General features: G+C 47.7%; 7 protein-coding genes across 7 annotated transcripts in view; 3 read left to right on the top strand and 4 right to left on the bottom strand.

The window, feature by feature from the left end:
- LY89DRAFT_689380 (uncharacterized protein) overlaps positions 1 to 1,526 on the bottom strand; it is a 2,512-nt gene extending 986 nt beyond the window's left edge. Inside the window, exons 1-4 of the mRNA XM_018215896.1 lie at positions 1,111 to 1,526; positions 1,036 to 1,062; positions 458 to 986; positions 9 to 406 (exon numbers count right to left, since the gene is read on the bottom strand). Of these exons, the coding sequence (XP_018065098.1) occupies positions 9 to 406; positions 458 to 986; positions 1,036 to 1,062; positions 1,111 to 1,484 (1,328 nt within the window). The 5' untranslated portion in view covers positions 1,485 to 1,526. The remainder of the gene's footprint in view (positions 1 to 8; positions 407 to 457; positions 987 to 1,035; positions 1,063 to 1,110) is intronic.
- A 422-nt stretch (positions 1,527 to 1,948) lies between these two features.
- On the bottom strand, positions 1,949 to 4,362 carry LY89DRAFT_739735 (alcohol oxidase; the record flags this gene model as incomplete). Its single annotated transcript, XM_018220495.1, has 9 exons — positions 1,949 to 1,995; positions 2,045 to 2,225; positions 2,279 to 2,627; positions 2,691 to 3,330; positions 3,385 to 3,418; positions 3,480 to 3,693; positions 3,750 to 3,858; positions 3,921 to 3,972; positions 4,111 to 4,362. 9 exons carry the CDS (start codon positions 4,360 to 4,362, stop codon positions 1,949 to 1,951), a joined length of 1,878 nt encoding a protein of 625 aa, XP_018065097.1.
- Positions 4,363 to 5,121: 759 nt separating this feature from the next.
- LY89DRAFT_723331 (2-hydroxyacid dehydrogenase-like protein) lies at positions 5,122 to 6,483 on the bottom strand. Its single transcript, XM_018218805.1, has 2 exons — positions 5,868 to 6,483; positions 5,122 to 5,725 (listed from the first exon to the last, which is right to left on the bottom strand). Exons 1-2 carry the CDS (start codon positions 6,370 to 6,372, stop codon positions 5,211 to 5,213), a joined length of 1,020 nt encoding a protein of 339 aa, XP_018065096.1. The 5' UTR covers positions 6,373 to 6,483; the 3' UTR covers positions 5,122 to 5,210.
- A 161-nt stretch (positions 6,484 to 6,644) lies between these two features.
- Positions 6,645 to 10,261, bottom strand: LY89DRAFT_655555 (initiation factor 2). The gene is made up of 3 exons (XM_018212350.1): positions 10,191 to 10,261; positions 7,016 to 10,145; positions 6,645 to 6,967 (listed from the first exon to the last, which is right to left on the bottom strand). Exons 1-3 carry the CDS (start codon positions 10,212 to 10,214, stop codon positions 6,816 to 6,818), a joined length of 3,306 nt encoding a protein of 1,101 aa, XP_018065095.1. The 5' UTR covers positions 10,215 to 10,261; the 3' UTR covers positions 6,645 to 6,815.
- Positions 10,262 to 10,497: 236 nt separating this feature from the next.
- Positions 10,498 to 11,886, top strand: LY89DRAFT_250000 (uncharacterized protein). The gene has a single exon (XM_018206185.1). The coding sequence runs from the start codon at positions 10,531 to 10,533 to the stop codon at positions 11,599 to 11,601; it is 1,071 nt and encodes a 356-aa protein (XP_018065094.1). The 5' UTR covers positions 10,498 to 10,530; the 3' UTR covers positions 11,602 to 11,886.
- On the top strand, positions 11,759 to 12,633 carry LY89DRAFT_249996 (uncharacterized protein). Its single transcript, XM_018206184.1, has 3 exons — positions 11,759 to 12,034; positions 12,122 to 12,314; positions 12,474 to 12,633. Exons 1-3 carry the CDS (start codon positions 11,915 to 11,917, stop codon positions 12,530 to 12,532), a joined length of 372 nt encoding a protein of 123 aa, XP_018065093.1. The 5' UTR covers positions 11,759 to 11,914; the 3' UTR covers positions 12,533 to 12,633.
- On the top strand, positions 12,529 to 14,037 carry LY89DRAFT_249992 (uncharacterized protein). Its single transcript, XM_018206183.1, has 2 exons — positions 12,529 to 12,644; positions 12,691 to 14,037. The coding sequence occupies exon 2, from the start codon at positions 12,734 to 12,736 to the stop codon at positions 13,979 to 13,981; it is 1,248 nt and encodes a 415-aa protein (XP_018065092.1). The 5' UTR covers positions 12,529 to 12,644; positions 12,691 to 12,733; the 3' UTR covers positions 13,982 to 14,037.
- The last annotated feature ends 295 nt before the right edge of the window (positions 14,038 to 14,332 follow it).

Here is a 14,332-nt window from a genome sequence, read left to right as displayed (position 1 = left end):
TCTCTTGCTTTGGAACACTCTCTTGCTTTGGAACACTCTCTTGCTTTGGAACACTCTCCTCCTGTTTTTGGATATTCTCAGCTTTTGGAGAGGAAGCTTTCATGACTTCCTGGAACAGCACAGCTTGTTCGACCAGAGCAGGCAGATTCTTTGATAAAGATAAACCCAAATTGCTGAGCCGATCTCGGATCTTATTGATCAGTTGCGCCATCTCGGTATCATTCTCCAGTCGAGAGTGAAGATTCGGTTCTTCCGGGCAGTATCTGCGCACCCACTCTTCAATGTGACTTGATACCTGGGGCCTCAAAATGTGTTGAGCCCAGTATAAAATGTTGTCTACGATACGGCAGAACTGAATAGCGTCCCACGTATCCATAGTATTCCCCCTCCAAATAGCTTGAATTTTCTGTCCATGATCGATTAGATGTTACCTCCAATTGGAAAGGACAGGTCTCACATGATCTCGGTAATGTGCATCAACAGCCTCAAAATAGACAATCCAAACAGTTATTTCGGGTCCACTATAAGTGATAGCGATGACTGGCGGCACGTGGCGGTCATTCATTTTATTGTCTCCAAATCTTGCCAACTTTTCGAACATAGCCAACGCTGTAGAAGCAGCTTTCAAGGTCGTTTGAGAAGGCTCACTCCAAGTGTCTTTGCATTCAAGACCTGTCTCTGCAGCGTGGTTCATTATGCACCAAGGGAAACATAATTCTTTGCGTCGAAGCAGCCCAGAACCGCGCCGATTCCTGGCAGGAAACTTCGCGTGATACGAGCCTGGAACACTTTGAAGCCCTTTCTTTGCAAGCTCATCAAGGACAGGGGACGAGAACATTTTTGAACTTGTCTCATCACCAAAACGAGCAGGATTCAGTTTCTCGACAGCTTGTATCCGAAAACCGAAGTATGATTCAATATCAAAGTCACCTATCGAACTTGCATCCAAAGTCGATTCTATATCGTCGAGCGTCTCCCATCCACCTCTGTTAATTGTCAACTACCTGCGAGTTCTTGAAGATAAGATATACATACAGACCAAGCGTATTCGTTGGATCTGGGCTGTGCAATGTTAGAATGGTTTCTTCAAGCCTTGTTCACCTGACCGACCATGAGCCACAAATGTCATCCATGCGGTGTCTGAATACAGCTCTGAACATGTTTTGGTACTCGGATGAGAATCGGTAGTAGTTGTCCTTTCCAAATTTTCGTGCCCCTTCTGTCAGTTCCCGCACGGCTGTAAAGAACTCCTCGTCTCTCGCTCGACGGGATGCTGTAAAACCGTCGGGTTTGTATGCTGATATTGGGATCGTATCGAACTTCTCAATCAGAGGACCCTCAGATTTCAAATAGGCCATAGCTGCCTGCAGAGTAATGAACTGATTGAAATTCAGAAGTCCATCTCGTACGAAATGCACGTGAGCTGGTAAAGGCTCTTCAACATCTTCGTCATTATCAGGAACAGCCGTAGGCCTAGAAGTCATATTTCTTCCGCTACAGTAAAGTTCTTAGAATTTGATAGGAAGATGTAGAAAGATGTTCAGCTGAAGCTTGACATCTTGTGTTCTCGCGCTTCAGATGTCAAGGGGTCGGTCGGCAGCCAATCAGAGAACCCTGGATGTTGGTTTTCTGTTTGAATCCGAGATACGTCACGTTTCAGGGGGGTTTGTGGCTGCTGCAGGAGTACGGGGTTCAAGGTGCAGATACCTGCCCTTTCAAGATGTGTGATAATTTTGCAAATGACAGCCTTGTCTTGCTGCGTTACTTTGCTCAGGTGATCGTCTCTTAATTTCATCGCACCTCTTGCATGACCACGAATGCGCACTTTTTTTTACACATTGTTCTTCCCAAGTTGCACTGACTGCATTCAAGAGGCGTACAAATTGCACCACAATTTTTGCAGCACTCCAAGGCAAAAATGCTACGACATATCAAAAGTGTGCCTATCTTACTGCCCATTCTTGATATCATCCGCAATCTTTTCAGCCAAAGCGTCTGGTAGAGTCAGTAAAACAAATGACCTTAGGTCAAGCCGAATACTTACAAACAGTACTCTGCGGATGTCCGGGGGGCAAGAAAGGAAAGGCACTGGCATCAACGACTCTCAACCCTTCGACGCCAAACACTTTAGCGTGGCTATCAACCACAGCCATCGAATCATTCGCAACTCCCATCTTGCAAGTGGAGCTTGCATGCCAAACCGTCTGCAAACTGCCCTTGATAGTCTATCGCACCTAGTTAATTCTGTCTCCATTCGCTAGAAATAAACTAGGCTCACCGAAAGAATCTCGTCATCAGTCTGAACATCAGCACCAGGGTAATACTCAGGTCCTTGAACAGTTCTCTGCATAAATTCCGTTTCAAAAGCCTGTCGCACTCGCTTATAAGCAGCAATAGCAACTTTTTGGTCTGTGGGAGATTGGAGATAAGCTGTATTAATGATCGGTAAGGTATTCGTGTCTGCGGAAACTACAGTGATGTTCCCTCGGGAACGCGGCGCTACGAGTGTTGCGAGAATAGTGGCATACTGTGAGCCGTCTTTGGGTTGGCCGAAGAGTAATGTGGACCAGTCGCCCACATAGCCAGCTCCTGATATGTACTCGATTTCGGGCCAATCGGCGGGATATCTAAGGTTTGTCAATCATCTTGAATCTTAAGGTAGCGGATGACTTGAGGGATGAAGTGCTTACTGATCAAGATCAGCTAATGCTGCCGCTCCCAACGTTGGTCTCAGAGATGCTGGCACTTTCTCCCAACCAAGAAAGTCGGAGACCGGATTCGCGAAGGGACCCGTTTCTGTAGCACCATACTGTGCGAACTCAGCAAGGAGATAAACTGGATCATTGGCAAGCTTGGTGAAAGTTGTCAAAGCGACTCTATACGCCGGACCAAAGAAAATATGATCTTGCATATTCTGTCCCACGCCTGGAAGATCCTGTACAAGAGGCACCCCTAGAGCTTGTACCTGTGCAGCAGGTCCAATCCCAGAGACTATCAACAATTGCGGGGACTGAAAGGCTCCTGCGGACAGGATGACTTCTTTGTTGACGTTGATGGTATAAGGGATAAGGTCAAGGTCCTCGACATCGACGCTGATTGCTTTCTTGTTCGCGTCAAAATTTACTTTCTTCGCCATCGTGAGAGCGAACACTTTGAGGTTGGATAAGCCTTCTGAGATAGCTTCATTGAGGAAAGAGGTTTGCGAAGAATCCCGAGTCTCGCCTTCTGGTCTGATTGTTGAGGAGCAGTATTGACATCCTAGCAATGAGCCACTGTTGAAGTCTTGAATAGTTGAGATGCCTATTTCGTTTAGGCCGCCTTGCATGTAGCCTACATGTCTTATTAGCATTGCCATCAATCATTCTGATGGGCAGATATTCTTACTGCTGAAACTTTGAGCATAGTTTGAATACGATACCTGGTCGATTAACCCAGATGAGTTACACAACGTCATTAATAAGACCTCGGGGACTGCTCACCTGTAATGGCCCTCCTGTGGCACTAAAAGCGTCTGCATTGTATGAGGGAGTCGCATTTACAGCCCGTAACAGACCTGGCGGGGTAAAATTCGGACTTTTCTTGTAGTAAGGAAGGAAATTATCAAATGTGTAGGACTGATCGTCAACAGCATCAGCCCAATTTTGAAGCGACCCAATCGTAGGTCTTTGGTAAATCATAAAATTCCTCGCAGAGCTGCGGAATATCAGTAACATGCTAAACTAGCAGAAATTATTCAACAGTATACATACCTTCCACCCAGACATTTTCCTCTGGCATAAGACCGCGCTTGATTGTCAGAAGCGGGGTCTTTTGAGGTAAAGAATCCCCAATCGACAGTTGGCAGAGTCTCACTCGTTCCTGACGTATGTATATAAGCTATTCGAACCTTTTCACCAACGTCTGGAGAGTACGGTACTCACCAACAAAGGTTACATCTCCAGCAGGGGTCTGTTCGAGGATAGGATCCGTGACCTATTTAAGTAATCAGCATAGTAGAAAAGTGCAAATGAAAATATACCGTTTGTGTCCGAACGCCAGCTTCACTTCTTGGCTCTACATTCGCTCAACCGCAGAGCGCTTATATAAGGATTTGTATGGATATTCACATACTTGGTAAAGAGAGCCTGCTTCAATGACAGCGACTGTGGCAGTAGGGTCCTCCGCCAGTCTTTTTGCAATCGTCAAGCCGCCTGTTCCTCCTCCCAGGACAACATAATCAAACGTCAGATTTGCACTGAGGGTGCCAAGTAAATCTCCAAGTAGGTCTGCAAGGGTAGAATTGGTTTGGCGCCCCTCATGTCTGATGGGTGATCCGGCAACGGTTGTTGCCAGAGCTGCAAAGGTAAAGAGTCCTGGCTTCATGTTGGATAGTAAGATATTACAAGTTAGAAGACCGCAGCACAGTCACTCGACGGTATGCAGAAAGTGGCTGGCTTTAATGTATTATTTTCAGACCCGAGTTCTTATTTTGATATGCGCTCTACATCCTCCTTTTGGAAGTGATTAGAGACAGGGTATATATCTCGGTCCAGAACCAGGAACATGGTGCTCGAGTATGCCTAGGTAGGCAATGTGTCGATCAACTAACGTGAAGTGGCATGTCGAGGGCCAACCAATGTTCTCGTTGCTGTCTCGCTAAGCGTTAGTACCCGTAACAATGTTCAGGGGAGAGAGCGAAAAGAGTGTTGATGCGAGGTCCGGGGTAGCCCCATGTCTGAAAAGAGTGCCGGGCGGGGTAGTACCGAGGCCCACGTGAATGTTTGTTAAATCCTAGTAATAACATTATGCTTAATCTGCTTAAGCTTGCTACAATGCGTAGCAAGTGATGTTATTGGCAGTAAGTTCTCCTTGCTATTTTTGCTCTCATTGCCTGATGTGAAAACGTAATGGAAGCCAAGCGCAATTGCCACGATTCCTGTCCCAACCCCAGATCCCAAACCAGCACCTGTTTTGAGAGTGTTAGTGTCCTTAAGCAAGCCGCATTTTTTGCCAAAACAAAATGCATCTTCTTTTCGTAATTGACTTTAAGTAATAACAAAGCGAACTTCTTCGCGAAACGACGTTTGACTTACAACCTTACAGTTCTTGGTGTCTATGTCACAGATTTGCCGAGCGCCACGAGCCTTTCAGAACTGCTTCTATTGATCTATCTATTTTGTACCATTCATCAGCTCGCGCAATGAGAAGCAACTCCTTGCAAATCTATACGTCTACAACACCTCATTCTTGACCTCGCCTCCAGCCCAAGCTTCAATATTGGCAGCAACAGTTGTCCTCAACTTCTCAATGCTGCTTTTCGCCCACCACGCCAAATGAGGACTCAGCACCAATCTGCCTTTCATTGAATCGTCCTTCGTCCACTCATTCGCTGCTCTGACCAAAGTACTGTTCTTTAGTCCTGCTGGCTCCTCGAAATACACATCTGTCGCTGCTCCCAAGATCTGTCTCTTCTTCAGTGCTTCGACCAGAGCTTCTTCATTGATGATCCCGCCACGAGCTACGTTCACGATCAATGCATCCGATCGCATGGCCGCAAGCTCTTCGCTGGATATCATGTTAAGTGTTTCAGGTGAAAGCGGTAATGTGAGGAAGAAAGCTGTGCTGGATCGGATACATTCGTCAAATGCCATCCTTCCTTCTCGTACTTCGCTTGCGGCAACACCTTTGCGTTCGGCAAAGCGAACCTTCATATTCAAGGCTTTGCAGATATTTGCGACTCGACCACCTACTTGTTGTTAGTCTTCAAATTCGATCCTAACATGACCACGTGACCATCTCTCCTTAATTCGGTTGCAACAATGCCCCAGCGCTGAGTGAGAATTTTGCACAACAGGGAACAATCCTTGAGAAAAGACGAAAGTACTCACCCAATTCTCCACCTCCCAAGATCGTCACAATCTCCTCCCTACAAGTCCCCGGACATTCTCCAAACTCATCCTTCAAACTCATTCTCAGCGGCCAATCCACCCCCGGAAACGTCAACTCATGCATCCTAACCACCTGTCTCCTCAGCGAAAAGAACAGCGCAATGGCGTGCTCAGCAACACTCTCATTACTCGCTGCTGGTACGTTACACACTCTCACGCCATACTTCTTGCAAGCTGCGAGATCAATCATGTCGACACCAATGGCCATGGCGCAAACGAGCTTGAGGTCTGGACATGCTGCCAGAGTCTTCTCGGAGATGGGAATTCGAGTGGTGATGGCGACATTGGCAGGCTTTGGAGAGGTGAGATGTTGGATTATGATGTCGTCCGTTGGGGGCGTCTTCTGGTATGCAGCGTATGTGTGCTTGAAAGTGGAATTGAAGGTGGAATCTGGACAATGGATGGCATCGAGGCGGACGATGTGAGGTGATGTTGATTGAGTCATTGCTTTTGTCCTGTACGTCAGTCTGTCTTAGCTTGGAGATTGAGATAGAAAAAACTCATTATTTTATAGAGTAGACGAGCAGTGAAAGTGACTGAGCGACCTAGGTAGAGGTGAAGATGATTACTTCGATTATATAAACTTTTAGCGTCGTCGTAGGCAAGGCGGCATCACGTGAATAGTGGAAACCCCCATCGGAAGCGACGACGGAGATCTGTCGGCATGCACATCTCACTCCTAGGCATCCTGAGGCAAGAATCAGTGATCATGGAAGTGTCTTAGCAGAAAATATCTAAACATTAGAGTGGCGAATCTATGAACAAGAGAAAGTGAGTCTAATCGTTCAAGGAAACGCCACCTCATGCTTTGGTTGTGACCCTTCCCATATATGCGCTCGAAGGACCAGTCTATATATATGTACAATCTCTCTACATAGTACTGTACAACTACAGATACCTCTTCTCATGTATCTCCTCGTACGACTGGACTTGATCTCCAACTTGGAAGTCAAACCAGTCATCAAAGCCCATACCACATTCACTCCCCTTTCTCATCTCTGGAACATCTTTCTTCACGTTCTTGAGCGAGGCTAGGGTACCTAAACAGGATCAGCATAATCCATCAAATACCAGAAGAGAAGACAAACCATCATAAACCTTCTGGCCGCCTCGCAAGACTCGAATCTTCGCGGTCTTGCTAATTGTCCCGTTCCTGACTTTACAGCCAGCAACAGCCTTCTGTTGACGTCCCTTCACATTTATCGAGAATATGTGAGCGATTTCGGCTTCTCCCATGACTTTCTGCGTGATTAATGGCGGAAGATGCTTGCTCAATTCTGCTTTCACCTCATCTACTAGTCTGTAGATGATGTTGTAGTCCAAAATTGCCACTTTTGACTCTTCGGCAAGTCGAGCAATGTGCGGTTCAACAGGAGTATTGAAGTTAATGAGAATACCCTTCGCAGCTGCTGCATGTTCAATGTCGAATTCAGACAATTGACCAACGCCAGAGCGAAGAATGTGAGGTTGGACTTCGTTGTTACCCAAGCCAGCTATGCTGTCGATCACGGCTTCCACAGAGCCACTAACATCACCCTTGATGATAAAATAGATCTCTCTAGGTCCGCTCGATTTGTTCTGTTTGGTGGTCTCGGGAAGAACATTCTCGTCTGCTTCGGCTGCTGCTGAGGCTTCTGCTTTTTCGCGTTCCCGTTTCTCTTGCTCTACCTTTCGATGCTCGTTGATCGCTTCCATGTCCTCGGCAAGTTTGTCGCGCTCTTCCTTTTCGAGTCTGTAATCCACAACACTCTTCGCCTTGCTTTCATCAGGAGCTTGGAGAACTTCGTCCCCTGCAAGAGGTTGTTCACGCCAGCCATCAATCTCGACGGGTGTGCCTGGACCAGCCTCGTCGATTTCTATGCCTGCTTCGTTACGCAAGCAGCGAATTCTTGCCCATGTTCTTCCAGCAACAATAAAGTCGCCAGGTCGCATAGTACCACGTCGGACGAGTACTGTCGCTACTTTGCCCATGGATTTTATGCTTGCTTCAATAATCCATCCTTCAGCTGGTCCGTCCCGCTCAGCACGCATATCAAGAACATCGGACAATGTGACAGCTGCTTCTTCAAGTTCGTCCATGCCTTGACCGGTCTTGCCACTGACACAAACAACTTGAGTATCACCACCAAAGTCTTCAACATCAACACCGTGGCGAGCCAGGTCTTGCTTAACACGGTCGATGTCAGAGTCTGGCTTGTCAATCTTGTTGATCGCAACAATGATTGGGACTTTTGCTGCTTTGGCATGGTTGATAGCTTCTATCGTTTGAGGCTTGACACTGTCATCAGCTGCAACTACTAAAATTACGATATCGGTGACATTTGCGCCTCGTTGACGCATACTCAAGAAAGCTGCGTGACCAGGAGTGTCGAGGAATGTGATGACTTTTCCTGAGGGCATGGGAACCGAGAAGGCTCCGATATGTTGAGTAATACCTCCATGCTCGCCGGCAGCCACAGAAGATTTTCTCAAATAGTCCAACAAAGTAGTCTTGCCGTGATCAACATGGCCCATGATTGTGACAACGGGTGGTCTTTGAGGTAAGACTGATGGATCAGGAGCCGGTTCCCTTGCCTTCAGATCCTCGCTTTCTCCACGGTCTATGATGGGTTCAAAATTGTACTCCATGGCAATGAGACCTGAGGTTTCAGCGTTAAGGATGTAATCATGCGCTGTCTCCTCAAATCCAAGCTCTTCCATCTTGTACACGAAATCTTCAAGTCGGACTTTCAAAGCCATAGCCAAATTGGAAACACTGATATATTCTGGAAGAAGGATTGGTTGCGCAGCCAGAATTTTGGCGGCCTTCTTGGCAGCTTTTTCTTGTTTCCGTAGCCGTTTTGCTTCGGCTCGTTCATATGCTTCTTCCTCGGCAAGTTCGTCTTGTTCGTAACGGGCAAACTGCTGTCGCCTGTTTGCTTTATCTTTATCTTTACCTCGCGGCATATCGTCGTAGACAGGCTCGTCATCCTCCTGCTTTCCTCTTGTCTTTTTTCGTCTCGGGCGTGAGCGTTCTGCCTCTTCGTCTTCCTCTTTTTCAAAAGCCTTCTTCTCTTCGACCCGAGTCTTTGCTGGTTTAGGTGGCTCTTCCACCTTAGGAGCAAACATGGGCGTGAATGTAACAGTGGTGTCTTTGAGAGATTGATCAGCCGCTGCTGACACTGAACCAATGGCTGTTGGCTGGGACTGTACAGGCTTTGATTCTGCGTCAGGAATGGATTTCGAAAAGTCTAAGCTGCGTGAACCCAGCCGCTTCCCGGGAGGTATCCCAGCTTTGCTGCGATCCAAGTCAATGGATAATCCCATGCTGATTGGAACATATCGAGCTGATCTAGCTTGCTCTTGCCTTTGTTCGCGCGCCTTCTCAAATCTAACGGATGCAGATTTTGCTTGCACTGGAAGCGCCAATGCTTGTGCTGCTTCTGGTACAGCACTCTGCTTCGTAGTTCTCCTCAACTGCCTCCATTCATTCTCGGGCTTCTCGCTGGCTTTGGCAAGATCTTTGGCAGAAGGAAGTGTGAGGTCGCTATCACCCATGACATGTCTCGCTCTAAACCCCGTCCCACCTCTGCTTTTCAGGTCTTCCTCGTCTTGCTTTTGTCTATTCCAGTTGTGAAAAGCTAACCTCCGGGCCTTTGCTTTCTCTGCTTCTGCTCTTCGTTCTGCCTCTGTCGAACTCTTGGGCTCTGGTCTGCCGGCCCGAGTTGCTTCAGGACCAATGCCATGAAATCTAAGGACGGGTCTTCTTCTGGCTTGCTCTTCTTCCTCTATCCTCACAGCTTCTAACTTTCTAGCCTTCTCTAACTCTTGCAGCATGTCTCGGGCACGCCGCTCCGCCGGTGTAAGATCATCCATATTAGACGCCCCATCTATCCTCGGGCTTACCGCTCCTACACGCTGCGGTATTCGTCCTGGTGGTATCCCATTGCCTCCAGTTCTCTGCCGTGATGGACCTGGCGGAACGCTCCCTAAGCCCGAAGAGCTGCCCCATGTAGCGGATGGTCCTGGTCCCAATCCTGGTGGTCGTGTAGGACCCAGTCGACCCCAGGACGGTTGAGAAGATGGAGCATCATCGACTTGTCGGAGTGCGGCGGCTTCTGCAGGTGGTTTGGCTATCGACTGTGAGGATTGTAGATATCGGCGTTGTACATGTGAAGGTCTTCGAGCTTGTCCAAGTCTAAGAGCGCAGAATGCGCACAAAGATGGACAGGACTGATCCTGTATTCAATTAGTAAATTAAATATCAGTAATTGATTACCATACCTTCAACAAACTGCGACCTCTCATTGTCCAGGCCTCAGATGGCGTGCAGAGAATTCAGAGTTCAACATCTGTCGATGCTAAATCTTGAAGATTCATTACGGGTGACGAAAAGTACCATTGACGACGGAGTCTCTCGGAGGCCGGAGAAAGCGGCCGCTTGCCTATAAGGTAGGGCTAAAGAAGTGCTCACCGCCCTTCGCTCAGTTGTATGAGGCAGAACGATCGAGTGGTGGCAATTAAAGGCGGTGAGCACTTCTTTAGCCCCGGCACAATTGTAGACGTAGACTTCTTGATTCCTTTGTCCGCGATCTTCACAACTTTTTCCACTCAAGGCAGCAGGATGCCTCCCAAAGCAAAGAACAAGGCGCGTGCCTTCAAGTCGACGTCTGTGACAACGAAATCATCCTCATCTCCTTCTCTTGACCCTCCAGCTCCTTTCAAACGAGCTCCTATTGCGTACGAACCATTCCTCTCGAACCTCCAGAAACACCATGTCTACATTGCGCATATTGATTCCAAGCCTCGAGACTTCAAGCAAAAGATCTTTCTCGTCCCACTTGTTCTGAATGTTGCTGTTATTGCGTTGGTATTATGGCGGATAAAAGTTATCGGGCCATGGTATATGAAAATTTGTTTCTCTTTGATGGGTAAATTCAACGACATGACGATCGATACCGCGCGGACACCTGTGGACACCATGGCTTGGGAGATCATAAAGAGAACTGCCGTCTTTATGATTGATCTTCTTATATATGTCTTTGTTTGGTTGCCATTTCCATGGGATTTCTTCGTGGGCCGAAAAAGCGGAAGCCCTGTTGCGTGGAGACTTGCAGTGGGATATCAGAACAAAGAGATTATTGTGAGAAGAAGTCGAAAATGGTATTCCACAGTTGGACACCCAGTTGAAAAAGGAGAAGATCAGGAGAAACTGTTCGCGGTAGTCAAGAAGGCTACGGATCCAATGTGGATGAGCGAGAAGACAGGGTACGCCATGCTGAATACTGAGTGGGATCTGGACTGGAAACTGATGGTCGTTGCTACCAAGTTGGTTGATAACAAGCAACTAACCATGGACGACTTCAGGACAATGACATTCGTTCACTGTGAGGAATTCGGTTGGATGGTCATTGAAAGCGCGCAAGCTGGAGGAAGTGCAAAAGAGGAAGAAGGGAGAAGAAAGATAGTGGCTTTCAAGGATGAGCTCACTGCTATGGGCAAAGAGAACCTCTTCTTTCGTTGGATAGAGCTTGTGCAGTACGAGTCTTCCAGGCCTGGCGGATTTGGACCTGAACAACAACGAAAAACAATGGAGAAGGCAAGAGACCTGTTCGAGGCTCAAGGAGTAGACTTTGACAGATTCTGGGCAAAGATAGGCGGTATGCAAGGCATGCCAGGCATGGATGAAATGTAATTGTATGATGAAGTTGCCTTTAAAGCGCTTGCATGTTTTATGTATGTTCGTCGATACGCGAAGATCCTTACGTTCTATCGAGGAACATGGCTTCTCACTCGACAAGCGTTTGTTTGGGCATCTTTCCTTTGCGAGATATTATCGGAGGTCGGCACTTGTGGCCTAAGGATTTTTTTTTCGTAGAGGTGAATTCAAAGTAGCTACTTCGCTAAGTACCTGCAATACCTCAAAATCCTCGCTTTGGTCTTTACATTTCACATCGGAAACGCTCCACGTTCGCTATCAACTTCCACATCAACACCATTCGACCAACATGGCGAACAACCCAGGTAATACGGGCACCAACCCTCCAAGCAATGGCAATGGCGCAGCTCTTGATGATTCCAATGGTATCCAGCTAGAAAATGATATTCTGTATCTGGTCTTCGCGCATGTAAGTTCTCCGCTTCAACTAGGTCGGCGCGAGCGCAGCAGCAACCTCTTCCTTCTGCAGCTACGCGAAACTAATAGTCCCTTTTAGTTGCCAAGATCCACACAACAGAAGGTTGCTCTCGTCTGCAAGCGATGGAATGATATCTGTTCGCCGCATATCAACCGCGTTGTGGACATCGCTCTTAGTGCGGGATCGCGTCAGCGCAATGCAGGTTTGCTCCTTCGACTTGGCACTGACTGTGCTCTGTCTTCTCAGGTCTGTGTGCTTAGGATGGAAGAATGTACGTCAATTTGAGCCTAGTTTATATACGTTGTAGGAGCCGAGATCTTTGGGGCTCTCTCCGGAAGTTGCACATCAAAGGAGTTGTCGTTTCAACTCCTCGGATGAGCTCCTTGGCTCCCAGATCTATATCAAATGTGTATACTGATTCGTCTGATAGGGTTACCTCCAAGCAGTGTTGAGGTTTGGAAGAGAGGACAATCAGTGGGGACGACTTGACAGACTTCTGGCAACTCTCCCTCGACTCTACCGATCATGAAGACCAGAGCCCTCGAGGACAATTACAGCAATTGATCAAATTGATCCCTGGTTTGGCATTGAAGACTGTGATGTAAGTGACTCGAAGCTCTTCTATTTCTTTAACTAACATACAAAAGTTGGGTAGGCAGACCAACAGTACCAGAAGCACTTATCACCACAATGTCGGAACTCACCCTCGTTGATTTCGAGATTACTTCCCGAGATATGGGCGAATCGTTGGCACCTGCCCCTTGTCGATTGCCACGAACCCGTCTTAATGTCTGTCGTACACTTCTTAGCACAGGAGTCATAAATATCACGACACTCAAATTCTGCATTCCCGTCGGCCCCGAAAACGGAAAGCTACTATGCCTCTTCGGCCAAGCCATTCGTGCCTGCCAAAGACTGAAGACTCTCTCAGTGCGTGCACTCATGCCTTCTCGACGAAGTAATGCAGTTATGAAGTGCCCATGGGCCAATGCTAGCGATGGAATTGTGCCGTTTCCTCCTGTACGCTATCTTCGTCTCTATGATTTCCACCTGGATCCGGCTTCTGAGAAAGACAAGAATGCATGGAAGCAGGTTGTCCAATGGTCCGAGGTTGTGGAATTTACGACGACTTGCAGCGCTCTGTTCTACTCCTATCCAATGCCGAAGTTGCGGTGCTTAAAGTTGCTAAGTGATAGATGCGAGCTCATGACTGCTCCAGGAGTCACTGAGCCCGAGAGTAACCCAACGCGCGATGCTCTGCTTGCCTTGCCGCCACTGCTCAACTTGGAACTGACCAACGCAAATGTTCTCCTCAACAACGATGTTTGGAATCATCACAAGAACACCTTGACTTCTCTCACAGCATGGTCACGCACCCACCAAACCATCCCTCTCGATTCTGACTTCATCGCCGAGATGCAACAGCTACGATCTATCACACGCCTATCCATCGGTGTAGCTCATCCACGTCCTCGTCGTTTCCAAATGGGTGGTCCACAAACAAACACCGGTACCGACGCCGTAGCCAGATTCTCTGCCGTCGAGCCGTTCAGAACCATTCATCATTCTGTCCAGCACCTACTTTGGATCGAGCATCTCGAGATCGGCATGCTCCCAATGCAAGTCGATACCGCAGTCCGCAGCTGCCGCGAGCTTTGGAATTTCCTCTGGGGAACGCTGATGGTGTACGGCGGCGCAGAGCATGGTCCGAACTGGCACCCGCAGTTGCGAATATTGCACATCAACGCTAAGATTGCTGACTTCGGCCTCGTTCATCTCGTTGTCTATGCGCGAGCAACCCTCGATGGCTCGTGCGTTGTTCGCTGCATGCAGCTGGAGCAACTACGTCGGTATGAGCGAGAGTATGGTGAAGATCCTGATGTTCGCGGCCTTCATGAGTTGGTGACGAAGTGGGAGGCTTTTGGTCCTGACAATTGAACTGGTGCTAGCGATGATGAGGATGACGTTGAGTGCGATTATGACTTCTCTAGATTGGCGTTGACCTGGTCCGCATCTGGGTAGAAGAGTCTGGAGATACGTGATATGCAAATTAGGGGAGCTTGGCCTGAACTTCTTGTAGATTACCCAGACTAACTGACAAGCTGTGCTCCCCTGAAATAAAATAAAAATCCTTAGTAATCATGCGTTTTGGAGACGTGCTCTACAGTGAAGGTTTGAGATAAATCTCCTAGAACCCAACATTTGGAAAGACAAACAGACTGTTGTTGAAGAAATGCCTTCACGTAAGTCATTATCTCATTAGCTATATCAATATCAAGATCGATCTGA

This window comes from Mollisia scopiformis (genome assembly GCF_001500285.1).
Source record: "Mollisia scopiformis unplaced genomic scaffold LY89scaffold_25, whole genome shotgun sequence".
Classification (NCBI taxonomy): domain Eukaryota; kingdom Fungi; phylum Ascomycota; class Leotiomycetes; order Helotiales; family Mollisiaceae; genus Mollisia; species Mollisia scopiformis.
This window is presented reverse-complemented; position numbering and strand designations above follow the sequence as displayed.

Bases quoted from the DNA above. Each gene is read 5' to 3' on its own strand.
- LY89DRAFT_723331 (XM_018218805.1), bottom strand. From the start codon at position 6,372: ATGACTCAATCAACATCACCTCACATCGTCCGCCTCGATGCCATCCAT. The intron at 5,726-5,867 runs GTGAGTACTTTC...AACAACAAGTAG, and splicing joins CTTGGGAGGTGGAGAATTGG to GTGGTCGAGTCGCAAATATC.
- LY89DRAFT_249992 (XM_018206183.1), top strand. From the start codon at position 12,734: ATGTCGGAACTCACCCTCGTTGATTTCGAGATTACTTCCCGAGATATG.
- LY89DRAFT_250000 (XM_018206185.1), top strand. From the start codon at position 10,531: ATGCCTCCCAAAGCAAAGAACAAGGCGCGTGCCTTCAAGTCGACGTCT.
- LY89DRAFT_655555 (XM_018212350.1), bottom strand. From the start codon at position 10,214: ATGAGAGGTCGCAGTTTGTTGAAG. The intron at 10,146-10,190 runs GTATGGTAATCA...AATTGAATACAG, and splicing joins GAGGTCGCAGTTTGTTGAAG to GATCAGTCCTGTCCATCTTT. The intron at 6,968-7,015 runs GTTTGTCTTCTC...GATCCTGTTTAG, and splicing joins CGGCCAGAAGGTTTATGATG to GTACCCTAGCCTCGCTCAAG.
- LY89DRAFT_249996 (XM_018206184.1), top strand. From the start codon at position 11,915: ATGGCGAACAACCCAGGTAATACGGGCACCAACCCTCCAAGCAATGGC. The intron at 12,035-12,121 runs GTAAGTTCTCCG...AGTCCCTTTTAG, and splicing joins TGTATCTGGTCTTCGCGCAT to TTGCCAAGATCCACACAACA. The intron at 12,315-12,473 runs GTACGTCAATTT...TTCGTCTGATAG, and splicing joins TGTGCTTAGGATGGAAGAAT to GGTTACCTCCAAGCAGTGTT.